The sequence below is a fragment of the Falco cherrug genome, chromosome 6, assembly GCF_023634085.1.
Source record: "Falco cherrug isolate bFalChe1 chromosome 6, bFalChe1.pri, whole genome shotgun sequence".
Classification (NCBI taxonomy): domain Eukaryota; kingdom Metazoa; phylum Chordata; class Aves; order Falconiformes; family Falconidae; genus Falco; species Falco cherrug.
In genome coordinates, this window is record NC_073702.1 from 49,254,618 (window position 1) to 49,274,203 (window position 19,586).

At 38.3% G+C, this 19,586-nt stretch overlaps 2 protein-coding genes across 7 annotated transcripts in view; one reads left to right on the plus strand and one right to left on the minus strand.

The window, feature by feature from the left end:
- Positions 1 to 14,915, minus strand: part of SERAC1 (serine active site containing 1) — a 29,882-nt gene extending 14,967 nt beyond the window's left edge. For 2 of the 5 annotated variants that reach the window (XM_055714356.1, XM_055714358.1), the window contains exons 1-8: positions 14,819 to 14,915; positions 8,335 to 8,426; positions 6,924 to 6,960; positions 6,516 to 6,652; positions 6,099 to 6,188; positions 5,093 to 5,224; positions 2,916 to 3,037; positions 1,307 to 1,435 (exon numbers count right to left, since the gene is read on the minus strand). In XM_055714356.1, the coding sequence (XP_055570331.1) occupies positions 1,307 to 1,435; positions 2,916 to 3,037; positions 5,093 to 5,224; positions 6,099 to 6,188; positions 6,516 to 6,652; positions 6,924 to 6,960; positions 8,335 to 8,425 (738 nt within the window). In that variant the 5' untranslated portion in view covers position 8,426; positions 14,819 to 14,915. Of the gene's footprint in view, positions 1 to 1,306; positions 1,436 to 2,915; positions 3,038 to 5,092; positions 5,225 to 6,098; positions 6,189 to 6,515; positions 6,653 to 6,923; positions 6,961 to 8,334; positions 8,427 to 14,132; positions 14,375 to 14,448; positions 14,750 to 14,818 lie in introns of those variants that run through there. The other 3 variants (XM_055714357.1, XM_005433652.4, XM_014287006.3) reach the window with 3 other exon arrangements.
- A 2-nt stretch (positions 14,916 to 14,917) lies between these two features.
- Positions 14,918 to 19,314, plus strand: GTF2H5 (general transcription factor IIH subunit 5). 2 transcript variants are annotated; one of them, XM_055714359.1, is made up of 3 exons: positions 14,918 to 15,025; positions 15,252 to 15,370; positions 18,195 to 19,314. In XM_055714359.1, exons 2-3 carry the CDS (start codon positions 15,336 to 15,338, stop codon positions 18,373 to 18,375), a joined length of 216 nt encoding a protein of 71 aa, XP_055570334.1. In that variant the 5' UTR covers positions 14,918 to 15,025; positions 15,252 to 15,335; the 3' UTR covers positions 18,376 to 19,314. The 2 variants fall into 2 exon arrangements, with proteins under 2 accessions (XP_055570334.1, XP_055570335.1); XM_055714360.1 differs by having other exon boundaries at positions 15,011 to 15,142.
- The last annotated feature ends 272 nt before the right edge of the window (positions 19,315 to 19,586 follow it).

Here is a 19,586-nt window from a genome sequence, read left to right on the forward strand (position 1 = left end):
TGTAATAATCTATAGAGATTGCTATAAAGTGTGCACAACATGCATGTACATTTCAAAAAGTACAAATTACAGAGCAGTACAGCATAAAAATGTCTACGATTTTTAATTGAAAACTAGATTTTCAGTCAGTAGTCTCCATAGTCTATTAACATCGAAACATACAATAAAGGGGGAGAATATAGGATTTTCATTTTGTTAATGATTGTTTTCTTTTAAATTTGTTTGCTTAAGCATAAAAAAACCCAAGAATCAGACTGTGTCTAGATTTCCACAGCTGCAAAAATGAGAAGAGGAGGAAAAAAAGTCTTCGACATGTAGCGCACTCTGAAGACCACTCTCCCTTAATCACGCAGCAGGAAGACCAGCATAACCTTAATAAAAAACAGTTTTCTAGAACACAGTGATTATCAAAATGCTTCCAAGTGTGGTGGCCCACCAAAGCTCCCTTTGTAGCAAGAGCTCTGCCTGTGAAAACGATAAAGGAGTGACAGTGAAAAAATATTACACATAACTGTGTCATAGGAAATAACGAGTTATTGCACTCTGAAATCTCTAAGCAAAGCCTGTCAGGCATCATTATTAAAATATGACAGTCATTTTTACTACTGCAAAAAAATAATAATCACCAATTTAAAAAGCCACAACTTTTTGATACAAAAATAAAAAGCACAAGAAATAGTGGATGACACTGGCATTATGATTATTATTTTTAAGCAATAATGGCATTTTAAATGATGTTCCTAAAGCCACTTAGGAAGTTGCTAGGCAGAGTTGAAGAATTCCTACTTTATAAGCCCAAACAGACTACTAGACTATTCCAATTCTGGTTTTTGGCAACAGTGACCTGTTACAGGAAGGCATTTCCATGGGATATAACAGAGTTTACTATTTAAAGTGTGCTAATAACTTACCAGTTTGCTAGTAAGACTTAATAGAGGTTTCATCACCTCAGCACTCAAAGAACACTCAAACGACAGTAAGAGGAAATGTGAAAAATCGTTTTATGAGCACTGCAAGAGGAAGGAAATGTTCCGGACAAAAATGTTGAAATATCTACTTTATGGGAAGGCTTGTAAGTAAAGACAGAATCTTTCACTGGACCAACTAGTACAGCTGGGAAAGACAAAACAAGCTTTCAAACAGACAGATTGTATGTAGAAGAGAGTTTACTTATGTTGTACAGTCACAAAGTTTCTGTATTTCTCTCCCTCTTATGATGCTCAAAAATATGGAAATAGGTGTGTATCTTTTGAGCTCTGCAGGAACAAAGAACCCAGATAGTTGTATTCTGCAAGTGGAAACTCACTCTTTGCGCAGCAAGAGTCTGACTACTTTCACGTAAAGCAAGAGACGTGAAGTACTGGACACATGGATCAAGATCAGTCTGAGGTAAAGATACTAACAACAAGCGAAGTTCATCTTCTATGGGATAATCCTGTGAGCAGAAAGCACAAATAGCTTTTAGTTATGTTCAAAGCATGAAGCAAAACACAGAGAAAAGAAAGATCTTAAATAATGGAAACAGCCATATTAATAAGGCCATAAAATACAAACCCTGGAGTTGAGTGCTCTGCAACTTTGGTTTAATAGTTACACCTGTAAGATTTTGGAAACTGGTAATTCTAAACCCACCAAATGACTGATGAAAAGCAAGCTTTAAACTTTGGTGGCCTTATTCTAACAGGGCCAAAGGGCAAAAGAAAAAACAGCTCCTCTTGGCACAAAAAGCTTAAAAGTTCACCCTTAACTACACAGTAATTTTGGTGCTGCTCCATTACAATGAATGTATAAGTTACTAGTAAAAAACTTTGACAACATTTCATTTACTCTTTTATCTTAAAAAAAATCATATAGATGTTCATTTAATAATCCAGCGTAGGTGACAGGAAAACAGATTCAACAAAGTAATTTTATCTGCCCACAGTCATGGAACTTGCAGTTATTCTAATCCTTGCTACAATAAGAGACCGAGACGTATCTGATGTGCAGGGCCACACTTGCAGCCACAATGATTTGCTTCAACTTCCTAAGCAGCAGATTGGGAAGTCTTGGCTTTAATGACCTACCGATCATACCGCTGTAAAAATAAAGTATATATACAACCATATATTAATATAACTTAGTACTTCAGGACTGACAAGTACAGATCCACTGTCACGTAATGTTACAAAGGTAAGAAGGCAAAAACTGAGAATATCACTACCAATCACAGCTGGTTTTCAGAGTTTTATTGGTTAAGGATAGTCTGTATTCACTGACAGGGACTTCTGCCAGCATTCATTTCAGTAGCATTACAAAAGACCTCTTATATTATGCTTTGTGTGCCAATTCTGTTTATTGAAGAAGCTGATATGATGACATGATTGCTCCAATCATCAAATATACTTACTAATTAACATAAAAACAAACCAAGTCCAAATCTATCCAATACAGATTTGTTGGTACCCAAAAGCTGGCAATAAAGAGGTGGGCCTACAGCAGAGCACCACACTAGCACTGAGGATGCAAAGGCCTCCAAGAGTGATCAATACCTGTAGGATTCTGTCAGTTATCAACAAGGCAATCTAGGGTGACTTCATGTAAGACTGCTCCACATTGTCTATTAGGTACAGACGGGCAGCGCGTGTACCAGACTGATAACTGGCTCAAACTTCACTGCTGCTAAATATGAGGTATGGACATCAATAATTGATGAATCCTCCCTCCTATCCTTATTTCCTTCCATCACGCCATTCACTAATGCAGCTATACCCCAGGGGTATACCACTATGTTGTAGTTTTGTATTTCAGTCTTAATTTTACTACTCATTAGTTACTTCAGAAGAATTCCACTTCAGTATGGTTACCAACAACAAAAGCATTAAAAACAAACAAGCAAGCAAAAATCCTCTACTACCTACTTTTCATTTACTTACATTCTTTATTTTTGGCAGCGGTGGTGGAGGCAGGAAAAAGCGAAGGTCAATATCTTTGGATCGAGCCAAACCTATAGCAGTCCTTTGATCGCAGATTTGGGCAACTGTACCATACTGATAATCTGTAGTACAAAAATTTCAGTGTTAGGGTTAAAACTAACCTTAAATATTTCATTTGGTTTTAAATGTAATTTCTGATCTACTTTGTAAACATACTCGAAAAAGAACCGCCTCTCTGCAATCTGCTGAAACAAGCTCTGATTTTGTAACCACAGTTCCAAAACATAAAACCTGCAGATGTTAGACCAGCACTATACAGAGCTGAAATACACCTGGCCATCAACTGCTCATTATAGACCAGTTTGATATAGGTCCTCAGATATAAGATGAACACAAGCAAAAGCAAACGTTCAGTTTTGCCACTGTGAAAGGAACACGAGGACTACAAACTCTAGCTTAATCCCCTGCGCCTGAGTTAAAATTTGAAAGGCATCTTGCATACTTTTTTCTGCATACAGTACTTAAACCCAGAGCCTTAAATCCAAATGCTGCAAAGACACAAACACATAATTTTAAACAATACAAAAGGCACACTTCAATAAAATTGTTAATGTCACAAAATCTGGTGACCTTAGAAAAGTCAGGATAGCACCACAGTACAATTTTAAGTAGCCTTTCCTTACTGAAGACACAAGACAAGACTTTCAGTTCTCCTACTGAAGGGAAAACAGATTTAAACAGTAACTACTGTTCCTTTCAAAAACCTACCTACTTCATAGCTGGAGAAATCCAAAATTACATATTGAAATTAAGTAACAAACCGAAGGAAAAGAAATTTAAAATGGATCAATACTTTTTTCACATAAAAATGTGTTTCTATCCTTGTTACCATTAAACAATTCTAGAACAAAACTGACAAGCCATTTAAAATGCAGTTTTCACAGTCACATATTGGCTGTATTTTTTCATTGGTGCAGATCACTTACAGCTGCAAACTGAAGTCACTGAAGCTGAGCTTTGGATAAGCGAAATATTGTATTTACGGTAACAGGTATGCTGAACAATTTGGTCCTAGCTGTGAAAAGTTAGCCCATACTTTCAGTCTTAACCTTTTGGACTCAGTTTTGGAATACCAGGTAAAAAAAAAAAGAAAAAAAAAATAAATTCCATTTTCCTCATGAGGTAGTTGTCAAGAATAATTAGTGTTTGTGAAACATCCAAATATTACAGCAATGAGCACTACAGAGAAAAGGAGATAACAAAAAGCAACTAGATTCCCAAGTACTGGCCATCGTCTACTGAGATCCTGAGAACACCTGCTAACAGACAGTATTCTAGAAACATGAGTCAGTTACACTAAAAGAGTACACAAAACTTCAGGTTTTGCACAACCTAGCTTTCAAGTGTTCTCAAACAGCACTTTAAAATTGCTCAGGGAAATTAATTAGAATTTTAAACAGGTAATCTGAAACAAGATAAAACCCATGGGTGTGGAATTGCACTGGGAGAGTGAAGTCCTCGACTGACTAGATTACCAGAACGAGAGTCAAGATTAGTGTGTTGCGTATTTTATGCGGACTAGCAATGCAGGGGGGAGGAGGACGTGCATATACACACCCCACCCCTTCACTTTGGGTTTCAAGGATATTTGCTCCTAGAGCAACAGGGAGAACTTATTACTATTAAATAATAACTAGGGTGGAAAACAGCTTACAAATACTGCTTGCACATACAAGTCCTCTACCTCTAGTTTATCACTACCACCTTGCTATTACTATCAGCTCCTAACCAATTTTTAGTAACTTAATTATGGCCTTAAAGTCACTCTGACAGTGTCTTATAAAAATCACTGCCAGAACTTGTGACTGTGTTCACAGTCCCAACAGAAAAAGCGAGGAACTAATGTACACGAACTGCTCTCCCACACCACAGCAGTGGCTGCGCTGCTCTGGCAGGGAACAGAGAAAGACTCCGCTGCAGACGCGCGCTCTGTTTCAGGGTATTAGGAAAGAACAATAACCTGAAATGTAAATAACCCCACACACACTTTAGACCAAATTTCAGTGTATTCACACTTCTGGCAGATACTAGCTTTTTTTCATGTTAGCAGCAGACTTGGAACAGCTAAGACTTTATTGTATTTCTGGGATGAATCAGGCTACATCAGCAAACATTACCATGCCAGTGATTGTTCTTTGCCAGGTCTTCTACAGCCTGCAGTCGGACCTCTTTGTCTTCTGACTGACTTCTCTTTAAGAGAAGCCATAAGGCACATTCATGATCTTCTCCATCAAATGTACTGAATTGTTCTTTCACCAGGAAACAAATAAAACCCAAGTGATTATTAATTTTAATAGTCACATTTCTATTTATTGAGTAAAAAAACCAGTATCTGTTCAATGTTTACATATTAGTTAACACTACGTGTAATGTTTTCATATTAAATTATTACAATAATCAATGACAGAATGGCATCAGCAAAATGTTGATGCTTAAATAGGATGGTTTTGATTAATTTTAGTGGCACTGAGCTGATATTTCATGTATGTGTTACATACACTACTGACTAGCACTTACCAACCAGGATTGCCAGCTTCCAGCAGGAGCTGGAAATGGTTGGCAAGCGTTGAGGCTCTGACCTTGAACAACTAATTTCACAGTATGACGGTGGAGGTACATATTTTTATAATCTTTTACCAGAGTTAAATGAAAATAGATAATATGCCTCAAGAACACAGTTTTTTGTATGAACTGAAGTTCTTTTAAATTACTCTATAAAGCAGTGACACACTTATAGAAAGACTGTGCTGCTTTCAGTTAATATTGGCAATTCTGATGAAATCATAACCTACTTTTATAAACTGAAATTTTGAGAGTATTTCATCCCCCAAACACCTTTTGTACACAGAACTGGTATCTTAAACTTCAAATCTCTTCTGAAATAGGCAAAAAAATTTCCCAAATCTCTTCTTAACCATCATTTTTATTTACTTTAAGGAATAGTTTTAATACATAGAAAATATACTAATATTCTGTATAAATATAGAAAACTGTAAGTAATATTACCACTGTTTCAAACAGAACGTGCTAAGTTTGTAATAAAAAATATTTTACTTTCTAAAAAGCTTACATTTTACTATTCAAAAATAATAGTCATAGATAAAGCATGCTTTCAATACATACCATTAAAAGGTCTCCGGAAAATTTTAGCTTCTGTTTCTAGAATTTTCCTCACTGCTTTATGGATTTCTTTTCTAGCTTGGTACGTGATCCCTACAAGAGTATTTTTAGATTACTGGAAGTCTGAAGGACAGTTCTCTCATATTATTTTCCACATATTTATCAAAAAAATTATATATATACACACATATACATATGGATATATATAGAGAGAATTATCTCATATATAGCGAATTGGATGTAAACAACTATCTTAAAAAAACAGCCACCAGCTTAAAATAAATTTGGTGACATTGTGAAGAATATTATTTTTGCAACAGATCTCAGGAAATATAACTTTCCTTAAATAAGGCTGACTTCCAGAAACATTCTATTCTCTTAAAATTGTATTTTTAGAATCCAAACAATTATGCATCTTACCTTGATACTCGCTTTGATTTAGAGAAGTTGTACGTACATATACATAAGATTTAAGTTTCTCTTGATGTATAGCTTGAGTATCGATTTGCAATAACTTCTTTAAGGACAGGACTTCATATGTAATGAATACAAAGCCTCTTTAAATAAAAGAAAACTGCATGTGAATATTAATTTAAAAATATGATGGCAAAAATATATTAACAATCATTTTGGTATAAAAATAGTCTGCAGATTATTTTAATTTAGCAAATACAAGACTCTAAAAAGCTTGACTAATAACTATCAGAGAAAACTATATTCTACCATGTCTAAAGGTCCCTTAATATTGTCAGATTTGTTGAAAGACACATGAATTAAAATTTTAACTATATACATAAATTACATATATGCTTATCAGTTACAACTTACCCTAGTATAAGGGATCCAGTTACCTTTGCAATTTTTCCTTGAAAAAATGAAAAATTAATGTCAAAGTTGTGTGCATCATCTCAACATAAACATAATTAGCATTTGATCACCAGATAATAAGAATGTTAGCCATTAAAAGTAAGCTTTTTAAATTTTTTCTATTGCTCTCTGGCTTTCAGGTAATCATTACCTAAATTTACAAATAGAGAAAACATTACCTGATTAGAATTTCCTGCTCTCCTAAGCAAGATGATAAAACACGTATCCTGCAACTGCTACTTACTTTGAGTATTGCTACCTATCAACTACATTTGTTGCTTAGCTCCAGGAATCAACAGTAAACTCTCCCTGCTGCTATCACTAGCATTCATTTGGAACTCTAGATTATTTTAAGCAGTTAATTTTTTCTTACATGGCATGGGTATTTCTTTGATGTATATAAATACATACAGGAGTATGTATGTTCTTTGAAAAGTCCTGCCAGGTTTCCCTAAGAAAATACATGTTTTTAAAATAATTCCATTGAATCTAATTCATAAAGCAAACAGCTGAATAAACACGTCACTTGCAATAGTTTCCCCTTAAGTCTAATGATTCTTGCCAGATTTGCACTATTTTACCTGGACAATGCTGAGCTGATTATACAGATGTAAGGATCTCAGTACAGAGAAACTCTATTATTACCAGTAGCAGCAAACCGAATGGAACACATCTCACCTATCATGAAAAATTTCTCCTCCTCAGCGTGAACTGGGAGATTTGCCCCACAACCACTGCCACCAGGTTCTGTCTTTGCAAGACCATAAGAATTTTGCATGCAGACAGGAGGCAGCTACATGTTGAAGAAATAACTGGCAGAGAAGGTTGAAAAGGCAAAAATATGCAATGCTTCCTGTAGAGCAGAAATGGAAATATCCTATCTTTTAATGCTCAAAAATAAACGGTAGAGTTGTAAGAATTGTCATACTATACAGAAGGCACCAAAGAAAGCAGAAACTAAACAGAAAAAACTGCAGAACTTGTATAAGTAAACAAGGAGGAAGAAACAATAGAAACAAACTTTATTCAAACTTTATTCACAGTTTATGGATGTAATTGTTTCATGGCTCTACAGGTTAAAAAAAAAGAAAGATACAAAATGGAGTTTAAAACAGTTTAATGAGATTGCAACTAGGGGGGGGACCCTCATCTTGTGTTCTAATCCCAGATAATCTGCTGGTGTCATTTTATGTATCACTATGCAAAGCAAAGTCAGAAGCAGACATCCACTTGAGGCAAATAAAAGTTTTTGATCACAAAGTATTCAGGGATTTAGATCTTTAGTATCATTTAATTATGCATGGCATCATACCAACACAGATTTTTCCTTTTTATTAACACCTCAGGTCAATACATATAGAACTGTACTTACTGATATCATTCCAGGGTAGGTGTGTTTTTGTGGCTGGACCAGAAGTCCCTATTTGTCTATAGCAAAATATACAGTAAGCGGCCACTGACATTCTGTGTAATACAAAAAAAAAAAAACAACCAAAAAAAAAAAAGGTAATTATTTATTTAGGAATTTCAGCAGAAAACCTGTAGCAGTTTTTTTTCCTGTCTTTTTACAGCAAAGGTCATGATACGAAAGTCATGAATTACAGCAAAGGTCACAATAAACCATATTTGCGCCATTTCACTCCATATAAAGAGCTTTAATTAAAGAAGTCTATAAATTCCTCAATTTAATAGGCTGCATTTCAATCAAAAGTTTAAAGCAGTTTTTCATACAATTATATGTTACTGTTGATTTTTGTGAGTATGTATCTCCAATTACCTTCTCTGCTTGTAAGTCTCCTTTCCCTACTTCTTAATAATTCTCCCTTACGTCTCAGATACAGTCATATCTCCACTACAACATTACTCAATATGATGTGGGCTTAAATACAACTCAGTAACCAACTACTTTTAAAATTCATATTAGATTAGTAGGTAAGTCTTCTATTTTGACTAACAAGGCTCCAGAACTACTACATACTTTCGCTTTTAAAGGTCAAATCTGACTAATATTTCAAGAATGTAAAAACTCTACAATTAAAAATAAGTATTGGTCCTAAAATGCTCTAACTCTATGGGCTCATGAAACTCATAGGGCATACTTACAGCTAAAAATTAGAGCACACATCTTGTTCTCGAAAAATTCTTACACATGCATGAATGAAAATCTAGCCATAGCCATGAAGAAGATGAGAACCTTTCCTAGAATTAAGGCTTTAGCAATTCAACATTACGAAGACACAGAATACTGACAAATTGCACCTGTACTCACTGAATGCTGAAATCAAACTAGAATACTTTCTCCAAACACACAATGCATTTTAGAACTACCAAAGTTCTGAATGTACAATCAACACAATGCAATCATGAATATTCTTGATAGTAACGGTCTCCACAAAAGTTGTATTGGAATTCTTCAAAAACATGAATTATTTTTTTTTTCAGATTTTTCTTCTGATCTATCTATGATGCAAGGCATTGAATTTTCCCATTTTACAGGTAGGAAGACGAGTTAAGACAAACGTGCTGCAACTTTCTTCCACTTCCATCAAGGCTGTGTCTTAACCTCTGCACAATGGGGTTCAAGGAAAGTATAGTTGTATTAGTCAAGCACCAAAAACCAAGGCAATTTAGGCCAGGCAAAAGCCACTAATTCCTGTTTCTACCACTCACATATATTTAACATTTTATATATTAGCAAAAGTTACTGCCTTTACATTTGATTTATATAAGAAAAACCTAACTTATGAAAATAAGCAAATTGGCTTTGGCAACCCACAACAATCAAGTTCTGCATGCCACTTAATCTCAAGTCTTAGCAGACAGAAATGTAGTATTTTTAGCACAAGAATTATGCTAAAATCCCGAAAGAATATTAAACATTTATAACAATCACAAAATACACAAAAAAACCTTTTTGCATACACTGGATAAGTAACATGAAATTCTTATTTTATAGTAAGTGAAATTTTAGTGTCTGTTAGTACATGTTAGTACATTTACACGACTGAAATACTAAGTTAATCTGTTCAAACGGATTTCAAACCACACCACTCGCCCTCACATATTTATCAAATTATTATGTTGGAAACATAGATGTCCTTATTAAATGTCAAATTAAATCTATATTACCACAATGACAATTAACTCAAAATGACAAAACGTCATGTGTGTAAATCTTGATCAGTAAATCTGACCTTGAAATATGGGAGCCCCTGATATTCTCCTTGAATTTAAGGTAATCTCTACAGACCAAAAAAAGACCTTATATTCCTTCTAGTATCAGTGTCCAATTTCTCTAATAAGGGGACTTCTTTTATTTCCTTCCACTAATACGTCTTCCCTCTTTTCCTGTTCCCCAAAAGTTTTGATTTTTCCCTTCCTTCTTGCCTATATTAAGGCGATTCAGAAAAATGTCAGCATCACCCCAGCACTGCCATAATCACAGCAGACAACTTTTCAGCTTCTGTCATTTCAGTACTCTGTTTTATCCATTCACTTCAACAGAGTACACAACACTACAAAACACTTTTAAGACATTATTAATCCGTAATCTGGAGATACCTCCTGTGGCGGTGTGCCCGCCCCCCCCCCAACAACAACATAAGGCCATTTTATTAGATATTACTATCGGCAACAAGTAATAGAAGGTGAAGGCAGTGCACAAGTAGGAGAAATAAGAGCACAGAAAATCATGCATGTAGACTCTTGTGCTGTGTGGGCTGGTGTCACACAGTGGCTCTGTCAATGGAAACCTTGAATTCGGAGGTAAATGGATGCCCAGTTTAGAGAAACAGTGATTGGCAATTATTACTAGATATAGCCAGGAAAACACCTTTCAAGATGGGATGGGTAAAAGCTTATGCTAAGGACAATCAACCAGCCACAAAGTGGAATCAAAAGGTAGATGAGCTAACTAAAATTAGGAAAATCACCGTAAATTCTGAGTGGTATTGATTGGGAGAATGGTTACATCAAAACTTGGGCCACACAAGTAAAGAAGCCCTTTACTTTGCTGCACAGAGTGAAGGCTGGCCTATAAACAGAAAAACTATTTCACTATAAACATTGAAACTATTCTTACAGAATGTCCTCAGTGTAGACTGGAATAACAAGCAGATCACCCTGCTAAAGCACCATCTCTACATATCAATGAAGGAAAACCGTATGGTCTACATGGCAAATCGATTATATCGGACCATTCAAATCCTCTGCGGAGTATCAATACATCCTCACAGGAGTGGAAGTAGTCTCCGGTTTGCTTATAGCAACTAAGTGTCAGAAAGCCAATGGGCAAAATACAGTGCAAGGGCTATCGTTTTGGTTCTCAAATCTACCTACTTCTGATGTTACTCAAAGCAATGATGCTACCCAAAGCAAAAAAATGCATTTTTCGTGTAAGGAAGTGCAAGACTGGGCAAAACAAGAGGAAATTAAATGGGTATTCCATACCCCATACTACCCTCAATCAAATGGGATGGCAGAAAGAGCTAATGGCTTATTGAAAAGGAATCTCAAACCACATGAGGCTCAATGGGATATGAGACTTCCCAAAGTACTCCATAAATTAAATAATGAATACGGGCCTACTGAGGGCCCTGTAAGCCAACCATCCTTTGCAAAAATTGAGCTTAGCACTCCACTTATTGGGAAAAGAGAACTAACAACATTACAGCCAGGATAGCCTGTTATGGTCAACCTACCATCCAGAGGTACTGTGCCTATGTCTTAACTAAACCTTGTGGACCACTTGCCTGGGAAGCCACTGATTGGCAGTGGTGCAAAACACAGAACTACTACACTATAGATTTTTTCCTTCTTTTTAATGGGGTAACGTGTTCGGACTCTCTCAACTAAACAAAATCTCTATTTTCTCTTACAGCACCCTGCAGGATGGCAAATGGAACATGTGTTCATGTTGCTATAAACTGAGCACAAGCAATTTAAACAAATCAGAACACCCACTGCAGTCCTCTCTGTTAGCACTGGGTAACCACATAACCAATGGCTCTTATCTGATATATTGCCTCAGTGGAAAAGAATTAATCAAAGGGACCACCAACGGATTGTGGATATACAAATATCTCAATATATACAAATATCCAAAACCAATGTTTCTCTAGCTCTTAGTTGTATTCAAGCTCAATTGCAGACACAATCTATGGTAGCAGCAACTGTAAGAGAAAATAAAGAAGGTACTTTACCCACTGAAATTTGAAAGGTAATTTGGGATAATGCAACTAAATTTGAAAAAGAATTCCATTCTTGGGGGTATTTAGCCAATTTCACTTACGATCCCATCAGTGATAAGGCCACAGCTTTTGTCTTAACCATATGCAATGCTTCAGTATATACCGTATTCCCAATCATTGCGTTAGGATTAAATCACAAGAGCTATACTTTAGCCGTTAGAAGATATGAGTATGGGCCCAACAAAGTGGAAACAAATGGTAAACTATTGATGTTAATGCACACGTTGTATGGGAACAATGATTTATTTGTAGACTAACATCACCAAAGCCCAAGACATTTGTTTTGACACTGAACAAAATGCCATTTTTCAATACATCCCCACAAAACTCCTGAAACTATACTTGTATATGTTGGAATAGGATGTATTTGTATGAGAACGCTTTGGGATTTTATATTTGTAGATAACATTACTGTAGACACAAGTAATCACTCAAATATTTGTGTTTGTAACTTTACTAAAATTATGGGATGCAACTTTAATTATTCAGCTGCTGTTACATCTTATCAGTTGTTACAATTCTACACTGAGTCTAGATTAATTGCTTATCCCCATCGGAATGAATCTTACATTGGTGAAGAAACTACTGCAACACGATGACCTGTGCCAAGTGCTGAAGCAACAGTCTCAAAACTCTAATCATTGTTCACCATGGCACAGAAGAGATATACCGTGCCTTTGAAAGAGTGAAGCAGGATTGAGAACACGATTGGTGGAAAACTCTTCTTGGATGGTCACCAAAAGCAATAGAAGTGTTTAATCCTATGCTTCACTCAGTTGTGATTTTGCTGACTACGTTTATGGCTTATAATTATATTAAATATAAAGGTTTGATACATGACAAAACAAATAACCCAACCTCAACTATCCAAAACATACAAATTAACGAACAACAAATAGCAGTGCTTTACTATCTACTTACCATGGACCTATAAGCACACAAACCTTCAATATACTATTTATGGCACAGAGGCAAGAGGTGACCTCTCTGAAGGTACGATGAATTGACTCTATGGGCAGAGTTTGGCAGCATGCTCCCCCCCACCCCTGCCCTCTGCTTAAGCCATAACCACAAGTACAGGTTGTGATGGATCCATCCAGCTCACTCTGGACTTTGGAGGACAGATGGCAAAATAGTAGCCAAGGGTTGTCTGGAATGGTGACCCAGATCTTGCTGGTATGCAATATGACTATTAAGTCAATCATCTTATTTTATAAATACTGGACAGCCCAGGGCCGCTTGAGCTCTCCTGCATGGCAGCAGGCTGCGTACCAGTATCTCCACTTCAGCAGGGACACCCCTCAAGAGGCTGAGAGACACTTTGCCGCAACAGAATCTCAGTAAGTGATTAACAGCATGCTAAACTCTGAAATCTTAGCTAAGTGATTTAAAGGACTGATTGTGCATATATAATCCTTTAGACATAAACCACTGACCAAGTCTGGGACTAGGAACAGATCCAGCTGCACTTAAGACCCCGCTCTGAGAAGGGGTTTAGAATGCAAGAGGGTCTTTTCTGAACCTCATGACTCAATGGGAGGGTCTCCCTGACAATCATGTCTGACCCCATCCTCCATGCAGTAAATAATAAAGTGTGCCCTGCCATCAAATCTTGTTAAACCCCTGTTGCATTTACGGTTGAACTTCCTTAACTTGCTACTTCATATCAATAAGATGTACTGTTGCTTCCCCCTTAGCAGTGCAGTGCACCACTCCATCAGCGACACCCCTCCCACCTACAAACTGTCTCATCTATGGCAATTCCTCATGATCTCTATTCACAGAACCACAGCATGCACGTTATTCTTCTACCTAACCACAGACTGCAACTCCAATAAGCACGCAGTTCAGTGACAGCAGGTGCCACAATTCCCTGAATTCAAAACATGCATCTGCAAACACAGGAGGCCAAAGTGAGTACCATTTTGTTGTTGCCAGGAACCTCTGTTCAGGACCGAGAGCAAACATGCTTAGTGATGTACAAACAGAATGCAAAAGGCCCCACTTTGCATCCAGCTTCAGGAAGCTCCACGGTCTGCAACAGACTGCGCCGGCCTGTGCCGGTGGGGTGCCAGCGGTCCTGCCATTACCCCACCGCTGCCTCACAACTGCACAACCAGGGTGTATTTAAAAAAAAATACAGAATTTCAGGCAACGTAACATCTAAACGGCCAAAAAGCAAAGCGGGGATAACTCTCTGCTTCCTTCCAAAGGAGGAAAAAAACCCCATTTGTTACCTTTTATGCGCTCACACGGAGCAAGCGGAGCCTAAGGCACCACTGTTATTTCTGGAGGTTTTTAACAGGCGCGGGCTCCCCCGGGGCCCCCCCGCGCCCGGGACGGGCAGCGCCGCTCGGCAACCCGGGGCCGGGGCGCGCTCGCCACTGCGGACTGCCGGAGCCGGAGGGACTTTGAGGCTGAGATCGTTAAAATAATAAATACTAAACCGGGAAACCACCCCGCAAACCCTCCGAGGTAAACAAGCCCCCTGCATCGGCCGGCGGCGACGGCGGGGCTGAGATCCCCCCTGTCTCTCCCCGAAGCCCGGCTCCCACCGGGCCTGGCCCGCCCCCGCCGGCCGCCATTACCGGGCCCCCCCGCCGCTACCTTCCGCCTCCGCCTCTCCTCCCGCATCCGGCACCGGCGCCCGCGCGCCCCTGTGACGCCAGCGCGCTGCAGGCAGCCCGGCCAATCCGGCGGCGGCGCGCGGGGCGGCGGCAGGGGCGGGGTGAGGCCGCGCATGCGCCTGGCGCAGCGGTGGCCGGCGGCGCGGGGCCTGCGTCGTCAGGGCAGCGGCAGGCCGCAGCGGCGGAGGTGAAGGGCGGCGGGACCGGCGGGACCGGCTGGCCGGGGTCTGCCCTGCCTGTTCGCCGACCCCGGCCGTCCCAGGGGCGTGTTGGGGCTTGTCTCCGCCCGGGCCGCCGCTGCAAGGTGCCGGCGGCGGCAGGGCCGGTAGTCGGGCAGCGCTCCGGCCTGGGGCACGGGAGTTGGCTTCTAGGGTCGCAGGGCTCAGCCGAGGCGTTGTTTCCTTTTCTTTCAGATTTCCTCTGCTGACGTGTGTACCCCAAAGCGAGAGCTGTGCTTGTCGCCTCTTCCGTGCAGCGTTTGTAAGAGAACTGGGAAGATGGTGAATGTGCTGAAAGGTGTTCTGATTGAATGGTTAGTTACAGCGCTTGATTGTCTCTCATTGTGGCGTAGTCTGTTTATTTCGTTAGAGCTGAAAGTGTTCTAAGTGACTTCAGAGTCTAGACCAAAAAAAAAAAAGAGGAGTTGTTTAGAGGAGGAGTGATGCTGAACAAGCAGACAAAAGTGTGGCCGTTGGGGGAAGGAGAGAAGCAGTTGTAGGTGATCCTAATTCTAAACTATCTTTTTTTTTTTCCAACATACTGGTTTCCACTTGTGTTTAACCACTAGATGTTCCCTCTTGTTCTTTATATTGTTTACAAATATGTTTGTTGTTGTTGTTTGTGAATAATTTCTTTACTGATTCCAGAGGGAGGTGAGAGAATCTTTCATCACTTCCTGTCTTTTTTCATGAACTAGAGTCCAAATTCTGTTGAAGGCTGACGTGTGGCTCTGTTTGTAGATCGTACTTGAAAGGAATGTGCTTGTAGTTTGTAAAAGTACATTTTTGATATATGTGCAGTAAACACATTTTCATACAATCTGAAGTCTCTAGACTAAGAATCAGGTAACTGGTTACCTCTGAAGTAAAAGGAAGCATCAGTCAGGATTTGTGAGGTCATTGCATAGCATTATGTGACGTACAAGATTTCTGCTGGACACTTAGGTTGTAAACATATTAACAGATTATGACTGCACAAAAGCAGAAGAACCTTGAACCTCTTGTGATGTACCAGATACAGCTGTGATATTGCAGCAGCTAACTTCTCAGTTGACTGGATGTTAACCACCTGAAATCTGGATGTGTAATGGCAATGTGTGAGCAGTTCAGAGCTTAAACTCCGCTATAACAAAAAGCCTGTCTTCTCAAATTCGGCTCCATGCTAGTTCATTGACAAACCCTCTGAAGCACAAGAAATTGCCTGCCTGCAGCTGACTGCGCAAAAATGCTGAGAGCAGAATTCTTGATTGATAAGGCAAGAAGTTCTAAAATCTCAAGCAGTTAGTAAAATTTTTTTATTTTGCAGCTTATGTGTTTATTTTATATGTATTTAAAGATCTGTGTACAGATCTTTACCTTGTACTTTACTTTGCCCAAAATTCCATCCTAGGAGAAAATGCAGAATTGCTATAAACCTGGCCCCTTGTTTACACTTAAGATGAAAGATTTTTACAACCCAGTTTTCTGAGGATGTTAAGATACCAAATGAACAGGGAGCAATAAAGAAAAAAAAAAAAGACACTTCTGAATGTGTAAATCATAAAAAAGTGAAATGTTGTGCAGGTCTCTTTTGGTTTTGTTTTGGTTTTTTTTGTTGTTTGGGTTTTTTTCCTATGCTCTTCCAAGAAATAGCTAAACTTTCCTGAAGGTACCATATCGAGGATTATAATCTTCAGGTGCTGTAACGAGATCAGTGTTTCTGCTGTGACATACATCTTCTGGCACTGATTACAGTTCTCTGTTGATTGTGTGAAAACAAACCAGTCTCCAGATACTGCCTGACATCATACAGGCTGGTCGTACCAGCTAGGACAAAAGCTTGTGCCATCTAGTACTGCTAATGTGAGTCACTGAAGTACAGCTGAATGAAACAAGCAAAAACTAAACGTCCCTGCAAAGAGGGATGTGGAAGAATGCTGGGAAACACATTCTTCTGGTGTCTGATTTTTCTCAACTCTTCTGTTTCTTTTAAATGCTAGAGTGTGTGAATGATGTTTCTTCTAAAGAAGATACAGCTTCCAGACTTTCCCATTCTCCTTTCCTCAAAATTACTTTGTACTTTGAAAATTCATCTTACTGTAGTCATGCTTCTGCAAGTTTGAGGCTAATATTAAAGGTTGGTTTTGGAGTTATTGGATAGGGGGCAGAGGAAGAGCTTGATCTCATAGTGCATGTCTTTGCACCATATATACTTTTAGGTAAGGGAGAATTGATCCTCATACTGCATTTAAGAGAACATTAACCAAGAAGTTCTTTTAAGATTTAGTGTGTTACTAAGAATTATTTTTAATAATTACTGTGTTGCCAAAACAACTATGTTCATGATTTTGAAAGTGTCCCGAGCTACCTCATTCTGATTTCCTGTGTTTCTTGCACATATTTTTCACCAGTTCTTGCAGTCAAATATTGTTTTACTAAAGAGCATGTTGTTTCAATTTTGTAAAAACTAGTATCAGAATAATATTATCTGAATTCTTCAAAATTTCAGTGGATCAAAGTTTATATTTTAAAGTCACTTTATCTAGCTGCTTAGTATAATGCAGCTGTTTCAACTACCTGTAATTTCCATACTTCCAATTTTTTTTCTTCTGACCATTTAAATTTAACTTAGAAGGTGACATCATGAAAAAGAAGAGATTGTTTGGTTACAGTGTGATAAATCTACAGTTCATACATGACTACTTTTTCTCTGTGCTTTACTACTTTGAGATCTATGTTCTCCTGGGTTCTGGTTACTTTTAAACAAAAATAAGCTCTAAGAAAACATGGGTTTATGGTGCTATTGCTGAAGACAGAAATGTAATGTCAAACTTACCATACTAAGGGTTGGTGGGTTTGTTTGGGTTTTTTTAAGCTACTCCAACAGCAGCATAGGGACACTCCTTTGCTAATCAAGCAGCCAGTTTTCCTCTCTAGTCTTCACTATCAGTTTATTTTTGTGTCTAAAGTAACCCAAGCAATTACTATTGTGAAAGAAGCAACTTTTTCAAAAGCTTCATAAACTTCAAGTTGTGAGCAACTCTTGAAATTAATAATAATTTCCCAAAGAACTTTGGAAGTGTCTTCAGTTGGTGGGGGTTTTGTTTAACTGTATCTTAGTACAATCAGGTGGGATCTGATGTGTGTTTGTCTCTACAGTGACCCTGCAATGAAGCAGTTTCTGCTCTACTTGGATGAGTCAAATGCATTGGGAAAGAAGTTCATCATACAAGACCTGGATGAAACTCATGTCTTTGTATTAGCCGAGTTGGTTAACTTCCTCCAGGAGAGAGTGGGCGAGTTAATGGACCAGAACTCTTTTCCTATTACTCAGAAGTAAAAAGATTAGAGAAATGAGATTACTGCAAGTTTTGGAATAGCGGATTTCAGTAGCTTGGGTTGTTACTGTTTTAATAGATACACTGTGGTTTGTAAGTTCTACATGGAAATGGCTACTCTAGAAAATGAATAATTTTCTTGGACAAAATACTCTTGAATTGGATTTTGTTGCTCATTCTGAAAAATTATGGTATCTTTATTAAAATCCTTAAAACTATACACTTGAGGACTTGTCTAGACAATTTTGATGCATGCTCTCCATTTTTCCTTTAGGTTTGTTATCTTGCAAGATGGTATGATCCAAAAATTAATGTTTCCGTATTGGAATGGTATATGAATTCCTCTGACACATTACATTCCTGTGGAATTGATTAAATCTGGCTATAGTGTGACTGATAGAATGTGAAGAACATCTATGAAAGTATGATCTGTGCTTGATGGAACATCTCTGTACGTTGAAGGTGTGGTCAGATACTGCTTTCACTTAATGGGTTTTATACACCTAAATGAAAGTTGGTGTGAGTTTTTTTGGGGGTTGTTTTGTTTGGGGGGTTTTGTTTGGTTGGTTTGTGTTTGTTGGGGTTTTTTGCTTTTTTCCAAACATTTTACAAGTGCCCCATACTACTTGCCTACTTTTACCAAGGCTGTGCTTTCTGTGCTGTTCTTGGGTTGGGGAATGGTGCTGGGTATCTAGGATTTTGGTTGGGAAGAGGGGGGATGTGGAGGGATGGGAACAACAAAATCCATTGCCCCACATAATTATGTTTATGTTTTAATTGTAAACCGATTACTTGCATATCGACATTAGTAAATTAAAGGGATAACATAAACTGGAGACCAATGCTTTAGATATAATTTCTTGTGTTTTTCCAGCGAAGCTAATACCTAGTCACAAGAAGCTATGTGATCAGAAAGGGAAAATAAAGACTTGCTTGCTCTACCTGTGAAGAAGAAAGCTGGTTTTGTATTTTTGGGGGTGTTTGGGTGGTTTCTCTTGTTGTGTTTGTGTTTTTTCCCCCTTCAGCTTAGCTCTTCCTTCCCTACTACACTTTGCTGCAAAGAAAAAGCCTCATAGTTTCACAGTAGTTTTTTTACACAGTATTTGTAGCTCACTCAGATACTGGCTTATTTAGTAAGTCAGCTAGTGCATGATGATAAAACCTGTCAAGATTTATGTCTACAAATATGGCAGGTACAGATTACAGAAACAGG